Source organism: Zeus faber (assembly GCF_960531495.2).
Source record: "Zeus faber genome assembly, chromosome: 10".
Taxonomy (NCBI): Eukaryota; Metazoa; Chordata; class Actinopteri; order Zeiformes; family Zeidae; genus Zeus; species Zeus faber.
This window is the reverse complement of record NC_137199.1, coordinates 32,723,457-32,746,455: the sequence shown is the minus strand read 5'-3', so window position 1 is coordinate 32,746,455 and position 22,999 is coordinate 32,723,457. Positions and strand designations below refer to the sequence as shown.

The window sequence follows — 22,999 nt, the reverse complement described above, 5'->3', positions numbered from 1 at the left end:
TGCAGATAGCCAACATGGCGGACAGCCTGTCTGAGAGCAGACCGCAGATGTTCCTGTTCGGTGAGACCTGATTAACTTATCGATTAGGAGTCCGATCCTTCAGATCGATGAACTTCTTATGCACACACCGTCCCGCGTGGTGAGGGTTTGAATCACGCATAACGCGGGTTGAGGCCAAACATTCTGCAGCCACACAGTCCTTTTGTTACCCGTAGATATAGACCTAGATCCCGATTGCGCCGACACAGACACGTCAAAACCTTCGCCATCTTGGTCCGGTTTGCGCTATCACCGCAGCACTGGCAGCGACTGAAAGAAGTGAAATGAAAAAACAATGAAGTGAAATGAAAAAACAATGAAGTGAAAACCAACTCGTCATCAAAACTTTGTAATCACACGTTTTGTCGCGCTTGTGTGCAGCATTTGGGGCACACATCGGTTTCCGTAGCGAAAGCTAGTGGACGGGAGGTCACGGCAGGACTCTATACAGATCTTTCAATAATAGATATACTTTACCAGTAATTCTATAATGAATTATTAATTATAGAATGATATATAATTCTAGTTATTATACATTGTTCGGTATAAAACACATTGTACAGCAGTACTTTGCAGCGCTCACAGTTAGACACCTTTGCAAGATGGCGGCGCTATGTACGTTCCCCGACAAGCGGTTTCATGGTTTCTATGGTTTCTATATCTATGGTTAATATTGATATGGTTTCTGTGTCTTTGCTTAATATTTATATGGTTTCTATATGTAAGATAAACCTTTATTAGTCCCACAACGGGAAATTTACATTGTTTCAGCAGCGAAAAAGGGGACAGCAGGAAATGGAGCATATAAGGGTAAGCACTATAAACAATAAAAAATATATAGGAAAAAAGCCCATAACTAGCGATCAGAGTGCTAGCGTGTTGCACAAGGCCCTTCAAGGTAGATTACATCTGGGATTAGGCTCCGTATTTGATTTGAGGGTTGACTGGTGTACGACAGAGCGCCTCAGTCCAGCCCTGTTAAATGCTGGAACGCTGTGTCTGCGCTCTGATGCCAACACTGTGTTTTCACTCTTCAGGACATGCAGACAATCTCAATGTGGTCTTTCCAGGATAACAGATGGTCTATCATTACACCCACGTATTTTTACGAAAAGACCTGCTTGATTTTCTTCTTTATGGACAACAATAGGAAATCCAAACAGAATACCTTCCGTTTTCTTTGTGTCGATCTCAAGAGCATTATTTCCACTCCACTCGAGCACCTTGTTGGTGCAGCGCAGGGTCACCTGAGTTACTTCACAGAGATATTAGAGCTGTATCATCACAGCGCTTGTGTTTTGAATGTTTTGATTTGGTGTATCTGTACCGCAGTCTTCGGTATAGCTTGGACAACCCTGGGTGCCCGGCACAAAAAATCGCATACTAAATTGTAATCGCAAAATTGGTCTACAGAAATCCCAATTGGATTCTTTTCCCAAATCGTTCAGCCCTATTCTACGGAAGCCTGAAAGATTGGTTGGCACACTGGAGCCAGCTCAGTTGCAAAGTTCTTCAAAAGAAAAGCGCTGCACTCATGCAGTCCAACAGCTTTCTTGTTCATTGTAAACTGAAATATTTTCTCTTTCATCCTGGACAGTGATGACAACTCTGTCTGAATAGTTTGAAGTATTTCAGTGCACTTTAAAGAATTAATTAGTGATTCAAATCTGGTAAAGAAAGTGTTTAGGTTATTGACAAATCAAAATTCATTGTCCGTCACAATAGGTTCAGTTGGAGATGACATTGCTGTCATAGTTTTCATGGAATCCTGTACATTTTTGGGGTTGTTGGCTTCAAAGGAATCTTCCAGACGCTGTCTGTGCCAATGTCGCTTCCCTCAATTTGATTTTCAGCTCTTTTCCTGTCTAAGTTCTCCAGTATCCTTGTTTTTGAATGCAACTTGTGTTTGTCATTGTATTTATAACATTGTTTTTATGTTCACGTATTATTTATTATTTGGATCAATTTTAATCTCCTTTGTGGGGGACAACCAGCTATACGCAAAAAATTATATAATCATTTCTAACTCCTCCTGAAAGATTTCCCAGGCTTGTGGACAGGCTGTCCTTATCTCTTTCTTTTCTGGTTTGCTTCTCTTCAGTTTGGTCTCATACTCTGGGAACATGTGCACAACGTTATGACAGCATTTAGTATGGGTGACCTACACATAACATTTACAAAACGCTTGTCCAGGATTTAGTCTTTTCTGGTCCGGTCATAACACACTGTTGAACAAGTGACACTGGTTCAAGTCCCTGAGCACTATCGCCGGTGCATCGGGGTAGCAGAGTTGTAGCTTGCTACAGTCAGCTATACGATGCAAAATTCTCCGGGCAGATAAAAAGGTCTTACCATCATGCCGAGAATTTCTACATTGGGATCCCAGATCTTATATTTTACTGAGTGCAATCAGCACCGTTGATCATTTATGTAGATGAAAATACCGCCTCCCTTGGTTCTTCCCAAGTCTGCATCCCTGTCTGCTCGCGCAAGTGTGGATCCAGGGACCTCAAAGAGGGAGTCTGTCACTGTAGATTGTGGTCAGTTTTCTGTTATGCCTCACGAAATTTGTTACAATACCTTGATTATGTCCGTATAGCGTCCTCTTAGCTGCTTAAAGAGCGCAGCTTTGTAAGAACGATAAATGGAAAGGGTGGCCGATTGAACCTCGGACGTAGGCGGTTCCGAATACCACCTCTCCTTCCTCATTTATTTTTCCTTTTAGATCTGATCAGTTCCCGAGGGATGTTATCCAACATCCAACGATAGAAGTGGCTTGATATCATGTCAGCTCGGATTGTAGCTCCAGCAAAGTCCCTGAGCTAGACGAGCGTGTAAGCTATGACTCCACATCTGTCCCTGTTGCCACTCAGGTGTGCTGTTGTACCAACAGACATGGTCCACGTAGGCGAATTAAGCACAGAATCAGACGCAAAGTTTCTTGGACACTTATCTCACACTTTGCATGAAGACAGACCTTACAGACGCAACAAGTTAGACGACATTTAAACAAAACACAAACGGAGCATCCTGAGATGCAGCCGCGCCGCACACGGGAAGAGCTCTATATCTATGTTCTCTATCTCTACGTACTCCACAGGCTGTGCGCTGAGGTCGGACAGGAAGGAGTTCAAGGTGGAGACAGAGGACGACGACACGGAGCAGCAGCTGTCACTCAAAGCTGTAAGGACTCCCCATGTTCTCCACATGATCTTCTTCTTCAGCTTTTGCTGCTCTACAGTATTAATACATCAGATCTTATTGCAGTTTCCTCATCCAGTTGAGTTACAAAAATGTGTTTCATATAAATGTTTTCCAGGTTTGTCTGGGAACAGATGCCGAGGACCAGTTTCACACGGTTGAGGTCGAGGGTCTGACGTTCGACGGGAAGAAGACCACCGTCCCTCTGGCCGTGCTGAAGCCATCCGTGCTGCCGGCGGTCAGTTATTATTATTATTATTATTATTATTTTTATTATTATTATTATTATTATTATTAATAATAATTTTTATCATTATAACATTTCATTTATCATGCAAAGGGTCTGCTCTTTGTCATTAAATCTCCTGAATTGGCTGCTTTTCCCCTTTATTCATTCCGACCAGTCGTTTATATTTCTCTTCATATCTAGATGTTGATATTTTTCATTTTCCTGTTGGACTGTTTAAAGCAGCAATGCTGGTCTGGAGTCATTTAATAGATAATCTTACAACTGAGCTGTTTTTTTTTTTTAAATCATTGAATCTTTTAATTTCACATTTTGACAGTTTGTATTTTTGTAAGTGCAAGTTCTGACAGACAACTCTTAGATCTATTTAAAAATGATCCGTATTTATTGAGCATGGTTTGAGTTTGGTGTCTAGATGAGGTGTTCAGCAAACACAAACACTGAGTGAGGTGGAAATATAGGAGTGATGAGCTCAAATCCCCCCGTTGGATAGAAGACTAGAGCCCAACAGGTGGATGCGGGGGAGGTGAAAGGGAGTGCAGCAAAGCAGCCGCAGAGCAGCCGGCAAAGGCCGGCCCATGAGGGTGTGGCAGCGTGTGGCGCGGTCGAGTTGTCTGACAGAACTAGCGCCGCATCACTGTGTAATGTGCCTTTTGGGTTCTAAAGCTCCGTGGCACTTCTGCTTTCCCCAGATGAGTCTGGGGGGGTTCGAGATCACCCCCCCGGTCACCTTCCGCCTCCAGTCCGGGTCTGGACCTGTCTACATCAGCGGGCAGCACTTTGTCAGTAAGTACTGACCCAACTACTACAAGCCACATTTCAAGATTCAAGATTCAAGATTCAAGATTCAAGATTTTTTATTTGTCACATACATATACATACTTTCAAACATATGATGATTGGGGTTACAAAATAGAAATAAAGGGAATCGAGTTATGTATATGGAATAGGCTGTTTTGTTTATACAGATATGTGCAGTAAAGTTGCATGTGAATAAAGTGAGGTAGTGTGTGCTGAGATATACAGTACAGTATACAACAATACGGCACAGCAATACAGTAACACTGAACAGAACAGCAATACAGCGCAGTATGCAGTAACCCAGTGCATTGATACAGTATACAGTACAGTACGCTACATACAGTACAGTAAGGTAGTGGAGCCTATGTGAGTGTCTCAGTGAGGACCCCTGGTGAGGTCAGCATTGACAGTCCTTATGTCTTGGTGGCACGGTGGCGCAGTGCATTGCACTGCTGCCTCACAGCAAGAAGGTCCTGGGTTAGATTCCCGCCTGGGGCGCTGTTGGCACCGTGCTCTGGTGGGTTATCTCCCAAATAGGAGCCTTTCTGTGTGGAGTTTGCATGTTCTCCCCGTGCTCACATGGGGTTTCCTCCACCTCACGTCAGTAAGGACCCCCACCAAAAACATGCACCCATCATGGTGTGACCAGCAATGGACATTTATCACCTGGTCCCCGGGCGCGTCCACGTATGCTGCCCACTGCTCCTGGCTGAGCCCCTGGAGGAAGGACAAGCCAGGATGGTTCAAAAGCAGAGAATCCATTTCACCGGCCACCATCAAAAGCATGTGCATGTGTGTGTGCAAGCATGTGTTGTAGTGTGGTGTGTTGCGTGACTAATAAAGACTGTTTCTTCTTCTTGATCTCAGTCTCTGTTCTCGTTGTGTGGCTGTGGAGGCTCTTGCTCCACCACAGCAGCTGGAACAGTCCGTTGTTGGGGTGGTGAGGATCCTTCATGACCCTGAGCAACTCTGCTACTACACCTCCTGGTGTATAAGTCCTGCAGGGAGGGGAGTGTAGTTCCAGTGGAACCTTGGGCTGAACGCACCACCCTCTGCAGGGCCCGCCTGTCCTGAGCAATACAGTTCCCAAACCAGGCAGGGGTGTTGCCTGTCAGGATGCTCTCCACCGCTCCACAGTAGAAGGACTTGACTCACCTTTTGCACCAGAGTGTCTGTGTGTAAAGTCCATGTTAAGTCCTCAGTGATGTGGACTCCCAGGTACTTGAAGCTGCTCACCCTGTTAACAGAAGGCCCATTAATCACAAATGGCACGTGTGTCTTTAGTTGTAATCCTCTCCTAAAGTCTACAATCAGCTCCTTAGTTTTGCTGAAGTTCAGGAGAAGGCTGCTGTCTTGGCACCAGAGTGACAGATCCGTCACCTCCTCACGGCAGGCCTTCTCATCGTTGTCGTTGATCAGGCCACCACGACTGTTTTGTCAGCAAACTTGAAGATGGTGTTGGAGCTGGACCTGGCCGCACAGTCATGTGTGTACAGGGAGTACAGTAGGGGACTGAGGACACAGCCCTGGGGCCATCCTGTGTTCAGGGTGAGGGAGCTTGACATGTGCCTCCCCACCCTAACCACCTGGGGCATGGTTGTGAGGAAGTCCAGGATCCAGGCACACAGCGGAGTGTTCAGTCCTAGCTCCCGCAGCTTGAGAGCCAGTCTGGGGACTATGGTATTAAAAGCTGTACTACAGTCGATGAACACTCACATAAGCCACCTTCCGGCCATCAAGGTGTGTGAGCATGGTGCCCAGCACCTGGGAGACCGCGTCGTCCGTGGATCTGTTCGGCCGGTACGTGAACTGTAGCGGGGTCCAAGGTGCGGGGGAGGGAGGCCCAGATGTAATCCTTAATCAGCCTCTCGAAGCACTTGATGACCACCGAGGTGAGGGCCATCGGACGGTAGTCATTCAAGCAGGCTGGCGAACCGATCTGCAGTACAGGAATGACGGTGGACTTCTTGAAGCAGGACGGGACCATCGACTCAGCCAGGGAGGTGTTGATTATCCTAGTGAGCACCGCGGTTAGCTGGTTAACACAGGTCTTCAGTACTTGTCCAGATATGCCATCTGGGCTTTCCTGGTGTTCACAGGCATCAGAGCGCTCCTGACATCATGCTCGGACACTGAGAGTGCCAGTCATCCCCGGCGGTGTAACTCCAATTAGCCGGCGAGCTTGTGGTGTTTTTGCTAGCCTCAAACCGTGCAAAAAAGGAGTTCAGTTCGTTGGCTAGAGAGGCGTCCACACTTGTGGCTGGGGAGGAGCTGCTGTTGTAGTTCGTAATAGTCTGCAGCCCCTGCCACAAGCGTCTGGTGTCCCGTTGCTCCATCTGTCGCTCTGTGTCTCTGTACGTCCATTTAGTGTCCTTCACCGCCCCCCGCAGCTTGTACGATGCTGCTTTTTAATTGTCCATATTTCCGGATACAAGACCGTACGAACATTCAGTGCACCGCGGATGGGTTTCACCGTGGGAACGATGCTGTCCGCTAATGCAGCGATGAAGCTCGTAGCTACTTCCGTAAACTCGCTGACGTCACTGGAACTTGATTGGAACATGTCCCAGTCGACAAGTGCGGTCTCTGATTTGTCCAACCACCAGTTTACGTCCCTCGTCACTACTGTTTCACGCTCGATGCACGACTTGTAAACAGGAAGTACCCAGATAGCAGCGTGGTCCGATTTCCCGAAAGCATGGAGCGAGACGGTCTTGTATCCGTTCTTATAAGGTGTGTAGCAGTGGTCCAAAGTTCTATCTCCCCTGGTGGCACACATGATGTGTTGATGGACATTAGGCAGAACTTTTTTAAGGTCAAAGTCCCCAGTCACCACCACAGCTGCATCGAGTTGTTTGTTTTGAAGTCCGCACAACACATAATATAAGTCCGATAGTGCTGTCAGTGTTTGCGGTGGAATTTGAACGGCTGAGATGATGACTGTGCTGAATTCCCAGGGGAGGTAGAATGGACGACATGAGACGGTCAGCTGTTCCAGGTTTGGTTAGCGGGAGAGAGTCTTGATGTAGTTGGGGTTACACCAGCGGCTGTTTATCATGAGGCAGACCTCTCCACCCTTGGATTTCCCCGACTCCTCCGACCTGTCTGTGCAGGTCGCAACAGTTTCTCGTTTCCCGTTAGAATGTAATCCTCGCTCGAAGGTCATCCATCTTGTTCTCCAGAGACTGGACATTGGCATGAATGATGATTGGCAGATGTGGACGGTAGGGTTGCGTCCTCTCTCTGACCCGAATGCCGCCTCTTTTACCGCGGTGCTTCCTCCGTGGGCCCACCTGTGGAACAGCGGCGCCGTTGTTGTTTTTGTTGTTGTTGTTTTGCTTGTTGAGAGTGTTGGCATGTAAAATCTCCGATGGCCACTCTGGATCCGCAGATAAAAAGTCCCAAACCTGATCTTTCAGGGAAATTTTTATATCCATGAGTGCATCGCAGTCGTAGGAGATCACTGCTGATGAGTTTTTGTAGGACATAGTGCTATAAAAGGGAAAAAAATACTAAAATGTGCGTAACAGACACGGAGCGCCTGCGCAGGCGACCGCAAGGGGCGGCGCCGCAATCGTACGTTGCAGATCCCTTCTGAAAAAAACCCTGTACGCATTCTCATTGGCCCGGTGGCAAATGCACCACGGTCCGGCACGGTCCACGAGCCGATGGTTGGGAACCTCTGCACTAGTGGACATTCCCTCGCTGATGGTCGGGTTCATTTCCTACTTTCATGGCCACATCTGTGTAATCACTGGACATTGTGGTCAAAGGTGCACTCTCCCATGTACACAGTGAAACACCGGAGGAGAGGGAGACACCCGGTGCGTAGTGCGTCTCCACCCACTTCAAACACCGTTACCAGGAATATTTCTCTCTAATGTTCGTTCACTGTGCAACAAACTGGATCAACTTTTATTGAACTTCATAAAAATAAAATACACAATTGTATGGCAATTTCAGCATTAGTTCAATTTTTTTTAATAAACAAATTTTATTAGAATTGCGACTTTCGTTCCTGCAGCCCTACAACACAGCTGAATGGCTGCTCTGCAGTGACTGTTTGCCAGACTCCAACTGCCATTTCCTATTCGCGCATTGGGCTTTACAAGTTAATTATTTGAAAAATTGAATTCTCGAGGAGGCAGACCATTAATTTAACAAAATAAAATGGCAGGTTCCTGCTCGAGTGCAACCTATGGAATGGAATTTGAATCGGCATGTGGATTGGTGACGTCAGTCCGATATCTGATGAGTGCTGGACTGGAGTGGAGCAGTTTGTTGTATAGTTGCACGCAAAAATGGTGTGTGTGTGTGTGTGTGTGTGTGTGCGTGTGCAGGTGTGAAGGACTCAGACGATGAAGAGGAGGAGAACAACTCGTCTCCGGTGAAGAGGCCGGCGGGGCTGCTCCCTGGGAAGCAGCCGTCCTCTGTACGCGGTGAAACGCTGTGGAACATTTGTCATTTGATCACCTTAGCAGATTCAAATTTTCATCTTAATTTATTCAATTTCAAGTTGAGTGTCTCAGAAATATAGATTTTGCAATTTTTTTGCAGTTTGACCTGGATAAGAGTTTAATCTGATTTGGAACTTGATTAAACTCTGTTGGGATCTTTGAAGTTATTGTTGAAGTTATTGATTAATGGGTTAATCGATTGATAGATGGATGAATTATAGATTATTCATTTTAAATAGCCGATGGTGGCACCTGTTTTGTAGAAAAAACTCAAGATGGAGTCAGATGATGATGAAGACGAAGATGAAGACAGCGACGAAGATGATGAGTAAGTTATCCGTCAGTTTTTATCGTTAGAGCTCAAATACAGCATCTGTCTTTTTATTGGTATCTCTCTTCATTTGTTTCATTTCATAATTTTTTCCCTAGTGATGATGAGGACGATGAAAGTGATGAAGATGTGGTGAAGCTGCAGAAGAAGCCGTCTGTCAAGGTGAGTGCTGCCGCGGTGCCTGTGAGCAAGGCATCTCAGGTTGTGATATCACTGGCCCAGTGTCAGGGTAGTTGTTTTATTGTTCAATTCTTTGGAGTAAATTACTGATTCAAATGTTTGAATTCATTTAATTACGCTGATTAAATCTCTATTTGTTGAATCTTTCATTTGTGGGTTTGAATTCTGTTTCTGTTCGTTCTCACTTTCTGCTTTCAAATCAGTGTGTTGCTGGTTTGAATCTCCTCGTCCACCAGGGGGTGCTGTGGGCTGATCCTTCTGCTGCTGAGGTCCGGGTTCTTTAGTGAAGTTTGTGCTGAGCTCAGTGAGACAGAGAGAGAGACAGACAGACGTCTGTCTGACTGCGTCATTGTGGCACAATAATGGTGAAACTCGAAGGGAAAAAAAAAAAAAATCTCTGGGAATTTGTTTAAACGTCCGTTTCAGTCAGAGTTCAGTTTCAGACAAAAAACATGGAACTTTTCCGTTGCGTTCCTTCTTCCATCTGTTTCTAAAATAGATTATAGAGCTCTGCTCTGTAATCTGTGTGACACACACACACACACACACACACACACACACACACACTAAAATACACATCTTGCAGGGAAAATAGTTTTGTGTGTTAACGTGTGAGAGAGAGAGAGAGATCAAAGCTGCAGATGAGCAAACAACCTCCTCCTCCTCTTCCTCACTTGTCAATATCCTTCTTCATTTTCATCTTTTCTGTGTTTGAGTCTTTCCCGTCGGATTTCTAACCGGACAAAGAAACTCCTGTCCAGGAAGGAAAGTGTTGTTTCCACGTTTTCCCTGTCTCTGCGCACTGATCAGCTCTGGGTTTATGCTGATGAATAAATCAACAAGCTTGACTCTAAATCCTGGAGCAATGTTTTTCTTTCTGAGCCTGGATTTTATTGTACATAAGATATATATAAGACAAGCATGTACCATTTCCTCTTTATTTATTCTGTTACATCTTGCAGTTTCAGGTTCTAGTTTTTGTTCTGCTTCAGCTTCTGTCCAGACTGGATTTACATCGTAGGACCGTCAGCGTCCCCTCCGATCCACTCCATTGATTTCACTAATTAGGCCTTAGGGCAGCGAGAGCTGAAAGTGCTTTAAGTGAGAAAAATGCTCTCCTTCTGGAAGCACCGTGCACGCTCTCCTTCTGGAAGCACCGTGCACTTTCTCCCCCTGGAGGCATCATGCACGCTACCCCTCTGGTAACACTGTGCACGCAACCTGTCTGGAGGCACCGTGCACGCCCCCTGGAAACACCGTGCACATGCCCGCTACAGGAAATTTCTTGTGTAATTGCCTTGTGTCAAGACGCACATTTACATCCTCGTCATTCCAGAGAAAACTGCAGAGGTTGTGAGGAAGTGTCATGTGAATACAAAAAATTCGGGGGAAGTTTCACAGGAAGTGGAATTGGCATCGTACATATTCTATATATCACTATAATACTACAACCTGAATCAAAGTCCAACCAAAACTAAGTCTCATATCAGGAAAGTGGTATTATATTGATATATCGACCTGGGCAGATTTCAGAATGTTTGTATTTGCTCTTTGTGGAGGTTTTAATGAAACTGGGACATTGTGGGTTATCAAATATACATTTTTTTTTTTTCATTTCATGAAGATGTGTTATGGACTCTTTTAGGTGCTGTGGCTTCAAAATGTTCTGTGTTTGTGTCGTACCACAGACTCCAGATCTTTCCATCAAGAAGTCAAAGAGTGCAGGGAAACAAAACGCCTCCAATAGAAAACCTGGAGGATCTGCGCAGAAACCTGAGACCAAGGTAAGAAACAAAGATCTGATAAATAAGAAGATTTAATAAATATGTCTAAGAAATAAAGACGTCCCGTTTCTGAGGCGGGCGGACGTCAGCTATCAGCTGAAAGCTATCAAATGAGAACTATTTAGAAATCTATTAAATTCAACTTTTAAGAAAATCTAATAGCCACACATGGAGGTACAGAATTGATCAAATCTATTAATGTCTAAAATAACATTATTAAAGATGAATGTAATCACCGAAGCTATACAATATCTCAGAAACCTGCAAAGTGTGTGTGTGTGTGTGTGTGTGTGTGTGTGTGTGTGTGTGTGTGTGTGTGTGTGTGTGTGTGTGTGTGTGTGTGTGTGTGTGTGTGTGTGTGTGTGTGTGTGTGTGTGTGTGTGTGTGTGTGCTTCACTACTGAACACTTCCACATACTTCAGACTGTGATAACGGTTCAGTGTAATTAGCTGCACTGATGCTTAATTTCTCTGCTGGAATGTGTCGGCTTTAAGCAACACACACCCAGACTCCTCTCCCGGGAGGTGGGGGTTTGAACCCGCGCCCCTTGGCCTGACCTTGGCCCTTGCCCTCCGGCACAGTGGACCACCTTGGATTCAACTTCGTATTGTGAGATGTGGGTCAGTGTCTCTGCTTTCGTCGGGGAGATAACAGTGAAACTAGGATCCAAACAGTCGTCGCCTGACGTTCTGTTATGGTGCCAGTGTTTTGGAAATTAAATAACAACGAAGTTTAGCTGGTGATCATGTTGCTGCAGAACCCCTAGAAGCTCTGGAAGGACCCCTGGGGAGGTCCCCGGACCCCACGTTGAGAAACACTGGTCCATACCACTGATAGACTCCCTTCTGGAACGACTTATTCAGACTTGGTGGTTGCGAGTGGTGGTTGCGAGTGCACACCAACACACTTGCATGTAGTGTGAGAATGTGCACGAGAGGGGTCATGCAGAGGTCACTGTGCCAAAACTGACTGAACCGGATGGAAGGTTTGAGGCCAAAAACATGGCTCCCTGGTGGTGGCCATCTTGTTCCCACTCGTGCCATAGATGCAAATTGGACACGTCACCTGCGAGGGATGGATGGGAGACGGGACAGCGTTTCCATGGTAACCTGAACTACAGGCAGCCCGTGACAACTGTCGATCAATTCATACACAGGCCTGGTAACCCCCCTTGGAACATCACCAAACTTGGTGAAAAGGGAAAAAAGAGCGAATGGAAAAGTTTTATAACCTCAACCTTTATTTTTCGGTCATTGAGAGGGACCCAAGGGATTCGATTCAAGGTATTGCAATCTTTTGAACTGATCCAGTGTTGATTGATTCTAATTGGGGCTGTCCTCCATTCACTTGCATTGGTACGGGCAGGGTTACAAGTTGACCTGAACAGAACTTCTGGAGGCGGAGGCGCCCGTGGTTTATGCAGAACTGCGACGCTGACCTTTGCAGATGCACTGACCATCCTCTGCTGGGAAGAAGCCTGTTTGGTCTCAGTCCTCCACTCCTCCACCCTTCTCCACCCATCTCCTCTCGTCCACGTCTGTTCCCTCTTGACAACACCTCGACACCCCCGGCTTCCTGGATCCTCCCTCTCTCAATTGCTCTCATTACCAGTGTTTGAAGTCTGGAGCGGCTCGTCCTCCCCGATGCCCTGGAGCTCCAGGTGACTGGTCATTAGATGGGATCCTCAGATCTTCAGATCTCCTGCCAGCGCCGCAGCGTTCGCATCACAGCGTGCAGCTCTGCGCCCTCTTGCGTAATCCAGCGGTGGATCAGAGCTGCTGCTAGGCGCAGCTTTCTCCTGCAGCTGGCGTCCTGCGAGCGGCGGATCCCGCCACGGCCGCAGGGCCTCCATTGATGCCTGAAAGCAGACGTCACAGTCGTAAAGTTGATAGCCACCTCACCTGGTCCCTCTTCCCAAACGGCCCAGCCGCCGCTTCCAGGAAACTGAGCGACAAGCACTGTAGCAGGTGTCCAGTGCTGTTGGATAGTAACCAAGTACAAGTACTTCCTCTTACTGTACTTAAGTACATTTTTCAAGTATCTGTACTTCAATGAATATATTCAGTTTCAGAGACTTTCAACTTTATTTCAAAGCAAATATCTTTTATAGTGTGCTACATTTTAACAGTCTCGTTACAGTTGTGCAAAAAAAAAAGGCTATATATATATATATTATACACACACTCACTTCACACTTTATTAGGAACACTATACTAATACTGGGTAGGGCCTCCTTTTGCTCTCAAACAGCCTCAGTTCTTCTTGGCGTGGATTCCACAAGATGTTGGAAACATTCCTTTGACATTCTGCTCTGTGTTGACATGATTGCATCACACAGTTCCTGCAGATTTGTCAGCTGCACATTGATGCTGCGAACGGATTCCATCACATCTTGAAGGTTCTGTTGGTTCTGATCTGGTGACTGGGAAGGAAACTGAACAACACTGAACTGATTGCCTTGATCATGAAACCGGTTTGAGACGACTTTTGCTTTGTGACGCGGTGCATCATCATGCTGGAAGTAACCACTGGAAGATGGTTGTGGCCATGAGGGATGAACGTGGTCAGCAACAACACTCAAATAGTCTGTGGCATTCAAGCCATGATGGATTGGTATTAACCCAAAGTGTGCCATCAAACAATTCCCCATCATGACACCACCACCACCACCAGCATGGACTGTTGACACAAGGCAGGTGGGGTCCATGGAATCATGCTCTCGGCATCAAATTCTGACCCTACGTCCGTGTGACTCAGCAGAAATGGAGATTGATCAGACCAGGAAACGCTTTTCCAGTCTTCAACTGTCCAGTTTTGGGGAGCCTGTGCCCACTGCAGCCTCCGCTTTCTGTTCTTTGCTGACGCAAGTGGAACTTTAACGTGGTCTTCTGCTGTTGTAGTCCATCTGCCTCAAGGTTCCACGTGTTGTGGATTCTGACATGTTCTGCTCACCACATTGTACGGAGTGGTCATCTGAGTGACCGTAGCCTTTCTGTCAGCTCAAACCAGTCTGACCATTCTCCATTGACCTCATCATCAAGGCGTTTCCGTCTGCAGAACTGCCGCTCACTGGATGTTTTTTGTTTTTGGTGCCATTCTGAATAAACTCTAGAGACTGTTGTGAGTGAAACCCCCAGGAGATCAGCAGTTAGAGAAATACTCAAACCAGCCCGTCTGGCACCAACAATCGTGCCACAGTGGAAAACACTGACATCACATTGTTTCCCCCGTTCTGATGGATGATGTAAACATTTACTGAAGCTAGTGACCCCTATCTGCATGATGTTACGTATCACTTGCGCTGCTGCCACACGATTGGCTGATTAGATAATTGCATGAATAAGAAGGTGTTCAGGTGTTCCTAATAAAGTTCTCAGTGAGTTTTAATATATCTCTTTATCTCTATCTATCAGGGACTGGATTTATGACATTTTATTTGGGACTCCTCATCAATGATTAATCTACTACAGACCCTTGGAAATGACTGACTCCACCTAATATTTTATTGTAAATTATAATCAGGATTTGCATGAGCATCATCTGCAGAAAAAAGGGTTCAGTAGTACTTAATGACGTGTTTTCAGCTCTGTTATATCAGGGCCAGTGTTTCCCACAGGTCTGAAATATACTTGTGGTGGTTGCTAGTGGGGGGGGGGGGGGAATTACAGTTTTCCAACATTCCGACACAAACTACAGTTTTCCGAGTTCTCGTGAACGCAGAATTGCTTTCAACACGAATTACAGTTTTCCATCACATCCTGCTTTAGAGCGCTTTCTAACCAGAGAGCCATGTCAGCGTCTTCTGATGTAATACCAGAGAACGGGTCCACGAGTTCATCCATCACGGATGGCGTCCTTCCCTTGGGCGGATTAAAAAAAAGAAAATGCTAAAGTGAATCGCCAAATATACTTTGGGGGCCGTTAATATACCTGGGAGGCCCGCCCGAGTAAGGTCTACGTGTGGAGAACACTGAGGACATCACGGGCACCAATTCTTCTTGAGTAGAAAGTCGATGTGGTACTTTCACTTTCACTAGACTGTCAGAGTATTTTCATGAGTTCTTCCTCCGCTGGCCATGGACACCGAACCCTGTTTTGCCCCCGACGGTGATGCCTTCGCCCTGACTCTTCCACCTTGTAAACAGATCACAGGATGGAGATACGGTTCCTCAGCGACCCCCTCCTTCATTCCAGCAAAGTGGCAATTACCGTCCCTGGCCAGACTTGAGACTTGGCGGGCAGAGGTGTCGCAGGCATGTGTTTGCCGAGCACGGCAGACGAGCGCTCGCATCAAATGATAGCGTGCTAGTTATTGAGTTCCATCTGTAATCAGCGTCTGGGGCAGATGAAAAGGCTGTTTGTCAGCTGTTTGGGGCCACAGCTGTCCTGCGAGGGGTGCCGCCTCTTTATAATAAATACGTAGTGCGTTGGTCTGGCCCCGAGCCAGGCGCTTATGTTATTGGCTTTTTTAGTTTTTAGAAGTTTTTCTTCTCCCCCAGTTCCTTTTGATCTCCGCTATAAAATAATGGAAAAAGACGATGATTTCATCCCATAAAGTGGTTGAAAAAAAGAAGCTTTTCAAGCCTTTCAAGTTATAATTCCTCATCGTATCCCGATCGAAAAATACTGTCACTTCTGGCTTAAAGCGTCAAGATGTTCTCACAGGTGGAAACACTGTTTCAATGCTTCAGCGTTTCAACCTTTCACTGTTTTCTGTCCTGCAAACATTCTGTTGAGTGGATTGATCCCAAGTGTGAAACTGCTCCATTAGACCTGTCACCCTGAGTTCTGCTCCAGCTCTACAGGCTGTACGACTGTTCTCCCAGTGACGTGGTAAAGGTGTTGTTCTATCAGTGACTGGTGAAGGTGTTGTTCTATCAGTGACGTGGTGAAGGTGTTGTTTTATCAGTGACGTGGTAAAGGTGTTGTTTTATCAGTGACGTGGTGAAGGTGTTGTTCTATCAGTGACGTGGTGAAGGTGTTATTACATTACATTACATTACATTGATCAGACGCTTTTATCCAAAGCGACTTACAATTATTCAAACAGCGATGGACGCAGCCATCAGGAGCAATGAGGGGTTAAGTGTCTTGCTCAAGGACACTACAGCATGCTAGCAGGAGGAGCCTGGGATCCAACCAGCAACCTTTAGATTACTAGACCACCAGCTCTACCTCCTGAGCTACCATCCCCAATAGTGTTGTTCTATCAGTGACGTGGTAAAGGTGTTGTTCTATCAGTGACATGGTGACGGTGTTGTTCTAGCAGTGAAGTGGTGGCGGTGTTGTTCTATCAGTGACATGGTGAAGGTGTTGTTCTATCAGTGACATGGTGAAGGTGTTGTTCTGCCAGGAGGCTGTTCCTCTGAACTCCATCTCCTACGTCTCTGACTATCAATGAAACCCTGCAATTTGACTGAATTCCAGCCGGAGCCCTGCATGCAGCAACAAGCTGTGTGTGTGTGTGTGTGTGTGTGTGTGTGTGTGTGTGTGTGTGTGTGTGTGTGTGTGTGTGTGTGTGTGTGTGTGTGTGTGTGTGTGTGTGTGTGTGTGTGTGTGTGTGTGTGTGTGTGTTGTTCTATCTATTGCTTGTGTTTATGAATTTCTCATGAACACAACCAAACAATGTCATTCATTCAGCTCAAAATAAACAACAACAACGGGCGCTCAGCAGTTGCTATGACAACCAAAGTGAGCCCTTCCGCTCCCTCTTTACTCCCATGATGCTTCAACCCACCCAAAAAAATAACTGGGTCACAGTGTCCCGTCCAATTCACAAACTATGGACAGAGAAGTTAATAACTCAGTATTAATGGCTCGGTGGTTAACGCGGGAGTCCACGATAGAAAGCACGTCATGGGTCAGAAGGGTCTGTCTGTCTGTCTGTCTGTCTGTCTGTCTGTCTGTCTGTCTCATCCTTCAAATCCTTTTTCTTTATTCAAATTCAGCCTCCAGCTGTGGGCGCTGCCTCCAAGTCTCTCCCTGTGGCCGAGATAAAGAACAAACTGACCACAGCTGTCAAGGAGGTAAAGTCTTCATCGGAACCTCTTCCTCACCAACATGTTCGCAGTTTGAAACCTTAGTTGCTTCTCGTCGCCATGACGATCTGCTTCTCGTCGCCATGACGATCTGCCTCTCGTCGCCATGATGATCTGCTTTTCGTCACCATGACGATCTGCTCTGCTTTCAGGGGAAGTCGCTGCCCAGGACCGAGCAGAAGTTCCAGAACTACGCCAAGAGTGCTTTCAAACTGTCTGACACAAAGGTAAGAAGAGGGTGAGTGGGGGGATGACGGGGTGAGTGGGAGGATGACGGGGTGAGTGGGGGGATGACGGGGTGAGTGGGGGGATGACGGGGTGAGTGGGGGGATGACGGGGTGAGTGGGGGGATGACGGGGTGAGAGTGGAAATGACGGAGTGAGAGTGGGGATGACGGTGGGGATGACGGGGTGAGAGTGGGAATGACGGGGTGAGAGTGGGGATGACGGTGGGGATGACGGGGTGAGGGTGGGGATGACGGAGTGAGAGTGGGAATGACGGGGTGAGAGTGGGGATGACTGAGTGAATGCTGGTTCAGGTCAGAGTCAGCGGGGGGCAGTGTGTTCTTTGTATTTTGTTGTACAAGATGTCTTTTTCATCTCCATTCTAACAGTAAATGGGGACAGCGTTGCTGTTTGAACACCTTCCCAAAATGCACCTTGGTCCTTAAAAGGTCCATCTTTATTACTTCACTAAACTTGAATGCTTCTCGGAGCGAGGACGCTGCTTTATTGTTCAACCAGGGAGCGGGAATGAAGAGTAAAGAGTGTGAGGAGGTTTGAACGTCCCCCGGGGGAGGCTAAGGGCGTGGCTTCATCATCATCATCATCGTCGATCTGTAAAATCTATTCTCCGATACCAAGAATAGATCGGTGTGATAGGCCACCACAGTCACAAATTATTTGAAATATTCCATTTCTGGATCAAACTGAATTTGTTCCATGAAATATTTCTGTAAAGCGTCAGATGATGAAAGTCAAACTTGGCACCAATGGAGAATCCAACTGTGATGGTCTCAAATCACCCCAATGAAAGTGTGTGTGTGTGTGTGTGTGTGTGTGTGTGTGTGTGTGTGTGTGTGTGTGTGTGTGTGTGTGTGTGTGTGTGTGTGTGTGTGTGTGTGTGTGTGTGTGTGTGTGTGTGGGCGGGCGGGCGGGCGGGCGGGCGGGCGGGCGGGCGGGCGGGCGGGCGCGCGCGTACTCTTACAGCTCATTGAAACAAGGCTTCATTCCTCCTGAAAAGTGATGAAATTAAAAATAATGTTCTCATGTTTCCCTGCATGCCTTTGGTATGTCATGGAGTAAAGCAAAGACACTGTGAAAAGAGATCAATTATTGCTAAAGAGATCAATTATATTCTAAAATGGCCTGGACAGATTTGTTGGTACCTCTTAGAAAATACTATAAATAATTGGGTTATAGTGATATTTCAAACTAACTGTTTTCTTTAATTTGTATCACACATGTCTTCAATCTTATAATCAGTCATTCAGCCTATTTAAATTATTTATATAACTATATATTGTATAACTATTTAAATAGAGAAAAGTAGTCACTCTGCTGTTTGGTATCATGGTGTGCACCACACTGAACATGAACCAGAGAAAGCAAAGCAGAGAGTTGTCTAATGAGATCATGATAGACAAGCATGTTAAGGGTAAAGGTGAAAAGAGCATCTCCAAGCAGCTTGATTTTCCTGGGACTACACTTGTAAATATTATTAAGAAGTTTAAGGTCCATGGGACTGTAGCCAACCTCCCAAGAGGAAAATCAACCCCAGATTGAACAGAAGGATAGTGCGAATGGTAGAAAAAGAGCCGAGGACAACGTCCAAAGAGGTACAAGCTGAACTCCAAGGTCAAGGTTCGGTGTCTGATCGCACCACCCGTCGCTTTTTGAGTGACAGTGGGCTCCATGGAAGAAGACCCAGGAGGACTCCACTTTTGAAAGAAAAACATAAAAAAGCCAGACTGGAATTTAATAAAATGCATATTGACAAGCCACAATGCTTCTGGGAGAATGTCCTTTGGACAGATGAGTCAAAACTGGAGCTTCTTGGCAAGTCACATCAGCTCGATGTTCACAGATGAAAAAATTACGATTTCAAAGAAAAGAACACCACACCTACTGTGGAACATGGAGGAGACTTGCTTGTGTTTTGGGGGCTGCTTTGCTGCGTCTGGCACGGGGTGCCTTGAATCTGTGCAGAGCACAATGAAATATCAAGACTATCAAGGCATTCTGGAGCCAAGTACTGCCCACGTCAGAAAGCTCTGTGTCAGTTGCAGGTCATGGGTCCTCCAACAGGATAATGACCCAAAACACACAGCGAAAAGCACGAAGAACGGATACAGAACCTAATATTTGGTACAGAAACCTTTGTTTGCATTTACAGAGATCAAACGTTTCCTGTCGTTCTTAAGCAGGTTTGCACACACTGCAGCAGGGATTTTGACCCACTCCTCCACACAGATCTTCTCCAGGTCCTTCAGGTTTGGGGGCTGTCGCTGGGCAACACAGACTTTCAGCTCCCTCCAAAGATTTTCTATTGGGTTCAGGTCCTGGAGACTGGCTCGGCCACTCCAGGACCTTGAGATGCTTCTTACGGAGCCACTCCTTCGTTGCCCTGGCTGTGTGTTTCGGGTCGTGGTCATGCTGGAAGACCCGGCCACGCCCCGTCTTCAATGCTCTTATTGGGGGAAGGGGGTTGTCGGCCAAGATCTCGACGCATGGCCCCATCCATCCTCCCCTCGATACGGTGCAGTCGTCCTGCCCCCTTTGCAGAAAAGCATCCACAAAGAATGATGTTTCCACCTCCGTGCTTCACGGTTGGGATGGTGTTCTTGGGGTTGTACTCATCACCTTCTTCCTCCAAACATGGCCAGTGGAGTTTAAACCAAAACGCTCTATTTCGGTCTCATCAGACCACATGACCTTCTCCCGTTCCTCCTCTGGATCATCCAGATGGTCATTGGCAAACTTCAGACGGGCCTGGACGTGCGCTGGCTCGAGCGGAGGGACCCTGCGTGCGCTGCAGGGTTTCAATCCATGAGGGCGTAGTGTGTTACTTATGGTTTTCTTTGATACTGTGGTCCCAGCTCTCTTCAGGTCATTGTCCAGGTCCTGCCGTGTAGTTCTGGGCTGATCCCTCACCTTTCTGATGATCATTGAGGCTCCAGGAGGTGAGATCTTGCACGGAGCCCCAGACCGAGGGAGGTTGACTGTCATCCTGAACTTCTTCCATTTTCTAAGAATTGCGTCAACAGTTGTTGCCTTTGCACCAAGCTGCTTGCCTCCTGCCCTGTAGCCCCTCCCAGCCTTGTGCAGCTCTACAATCTTGTCCCTGACGTCCTGAGACAGATATCTGGTCTTGCCCATTGTGGAGAGGTTGGAGTCTGATTGATTGAGTGTGGACAGGTGTCTTTTATACAGGTAACAAGTTCAAAGAGGTGCAGTTAATACAGGTAATGAGTGGAGAATGGGAGGGCTTCTTAAAGAAAAACCAACAGGTCTGTGAGAGCCGGAATTATTACTGGTTGGTAGGTGATCAAATACTTATTTCATGCGATAAAATGCAAATTAATTACTTAAAAATCATACAATGTGATTTTCTGGATTTTTGCTTTAGATCCAGTCTCTCACAGTTGAAGTGAACCTATGATAAAAATGACAGACCTCTACATGCCTTGTAAGTAGGAAAACCTGCAAAATCAGCAGTGTATCAAATACTTGTTCTCCCCACTGTAAGAACAAACCTCATCTAGGGAAAGAGCTGGACCATGCAGCCTGGAGAAGGCCCTTCAAACCTGGCACAGCTGGACTGCTTTGCTCAGGAAGAGTGGACCAAACTACCTGTTGACAGGTGCACAGGTCTCACTCCCTTGATTGTAGGGATTGACTCTGCAGGTTGTACAGCATCACATGAGGCTGAGCGTCGCATCATCTCCGTCCAGGACACTTCCTCCCTTTAGTTCTGTCAAATATCCTGTTGAATCAACAATCAAAAGCAAAGTCAAATTCCTACTAAATATGAAATAAACAACGATGGACGACAATTCCTTTTGTTTCAACTCATTTGTTACGAGTTATACGACAGAGGAAATAGTGGGATTTTAATCCCGGTGTGTGTGTGTGTGTGTGTGTGTGTGTGTGTGTGTGTGTGTGTGTGTGTGTGTGTGTGTGTGTGTGTGTGTGTGTGTGTGTGTGTGTGTGTGTGTGTGTGTGTGTGTGTGTGTGTGTGTGTGTGTGTGTCATGTGACCCCCCCCCCCCACACACACACAGTGACTCATGGGTCACATGGTTTGTCTGTCTCTCATCTGTCTGTCTGTCATCTGTCTGTCTGGAACATCTAAAAGAGATGAATGTTCTCCCTCTCTCCCCCTCAGGTGATCAGGGATCTTTGGGGTTTCCTCCAAACTCTGATGAAGGTGAAGAAGTGAGGTGGGCGTGGTCCAGGTGGAGCTCAGCCACAGACAGTTTCTACTTCAAATCTTTTTGTCTCCTTCGTTCATTTCTGCTTCTTCTTTGGCAGGAAGCAGCGCCGCACATTGACGAGCTTCACTTTATGAACCAACAGTCTTTAGAAACGTTTCCCAAAAATATGAATGTGTGACTCGAGCGTGAACGATACCTGACGTCCAATCAGATGGTCGGTCTGCTGCGCTGCGAGCTGATTGGTCCAGAGCGTCTCCTGTGTTTAATGTTTGATTTTCTTTGTTAACTTCACATGGACGTTGTTTTAAAGAGATGAAACAGGAAAGGGAGTAAAAAGCTGCATTTGGATTTTCTTTTTAGGTTTTGGAGAAGCCGAACCAAATAAACAGTTTTCCCTGAATGACACAAATAATTGAAGGATAATGTTGCTTCTGCTTTCAGTTCCGTCTGTAGAACTTTTTATTTTATTTCTCTTTATTGTATTTTATTTGTTGTGCACATTTTTATGATTAAAAAAAAAAAAAAAAGATAATTTAGCAGCTGAGCTCAATGGTCCCAAACTGCTCCCGAAATGTTGTAAAATTGACATCTGGAATGGAACCAAGGAAGTTGTTGAAAATGAGAGGTCAGGAGGTCTCCACCCGGCGATTGGTGTTTCCATGCAGATGATGTTTTTTTGATGAACATGGAAACAGAGTCTGGTCCAGTTGTTCCGTCGGACACAGAAGGTTATTTTCATTTTGACCCTTTTGGTTTTCTACGGAAGCCCTTAAGGAAGAAGAGTGAAGTGTATTTTGTTGTCATGACTTAAACGTTGCATCCATCACCCAAATAATCCACAAAATTCAAATCTTCTGCATCTTAACGGTGTCAAAACGACTCAATACGTTGTTTGAAACGTGGAAAGATCAACTGTTGTTTTTTTCATTTTTTTAATCTGTTTCCTTGTTCAAACTGAGTCTGAACGTTTCCTGTAAATATTCCCATTGTCTGTTTGACGTGTTTGGCAGCTTTAGAACTTGTGTTTGCTTGAATTCCTCTGAATTTACTGCATTTTGAGCGTTTTATTGACATTGTTTTTGAGCTGTTTCTCTAAAACGTCGCTTCGAAACGACTGTATTTGATATTTCTGTTTCTAAATTCCACTCAGATTGTCGTGATGAAAGATGTTTGTTTTCAGTGACGTCCGTTCTTCATGATTTAAGTTTTTGATTTGAGATCAGCTGATTGTGATTCAGTTCTAAACCCTGGTGATCTGACGTGTAGACGTAACAAAGCTAAAATCCAACGTTTAAGGTTCTGGTGCAAAGAAGCTTTTTCTCTCATTTCTTTCTTCTTTAATATTTTTTAAATGTGTGTTTTCCGTTGGTGCATGAGGACGCTGGTGGAGTTAGTGCTCATCAAACCGTCCTCTCCTCCAGTCGTTTGAATCTTGTTTGTATTTTTTAAAAACCTTCTTTTAGCCTCAATAAAGTGAATCCCAAGAA

The 22,999-nt window shown here is 45.9% G+C and overlaps 1 protein-coding gene across 2 annotated transcripts; it reads left to right on the top strand.

The window, feature by feature from the left end:
- On the top strand, positions 1 to 22,999 carry npm1b (nucleophosmin 1b). 2 transcript variants are annotated; one of them, XM_080008076.1, is made up of 13 exons: positions 1 to 60; positions 3,140 to 3,222; positions 3,359 to 3,478; positions 4,180 to 4,273; positions 8,629 to 8,720; positions 9,009 to 9,073; positions 9,175 to 9,238; positions 9,460 to 9,525; positions 10,945 to 11,040; positions 16,989 to 17,066; positions 17,231 to 17,305; positions 21,464 to 21,518; positions 21,610 to 22,999. In XM_080008076.1, the coding sequence occupies exons 1-12, from the start codon at positions 15 to 17 to the stop codon at positions 21,515 to 21,517; spliced, it is 933 nt and encodes a 310-aa protein (XP_079864202.1). In that variant the 5' UTR covers positions 1 to 14; the 3' UTR covers position 21,518; positions 21,610 to 22,999. The 2 variants fall into 2 exon arrangements, with proteins under 2 accessions (XP_079864202.1, XP_079864203.1); XM_080008077.1 differs by lacking the exon at positions 9,460 to 9,525 and having other exon boundaries at positions 21,464 to 22,999.

Excerpts from the sequence above, each read along its gene's own strand:
- npm1b (XM_080008076.1), top strand. The coding sequence starts at position 15 with ATGGCGGACAGCCTGTCTGAGAGCAGACCGCAGATGTTCCTGTTCG. Across the intron at positions 61-3,139 it reads ACCGCAGATGTTCCTGTTCG|GCTGTGCGCTGAGGTCGGAC; the intron begins GTGAGACCTGAT and ends CGTACTCCACAG. Across the intron at positions 9,526-10,944 it reads CTGATCCTTCTGCTGCTGAG|ACTCCAGATCTTTCCATCAA; the intron begins GTCCGGGTTCTT and ends GTCGTACCACAG.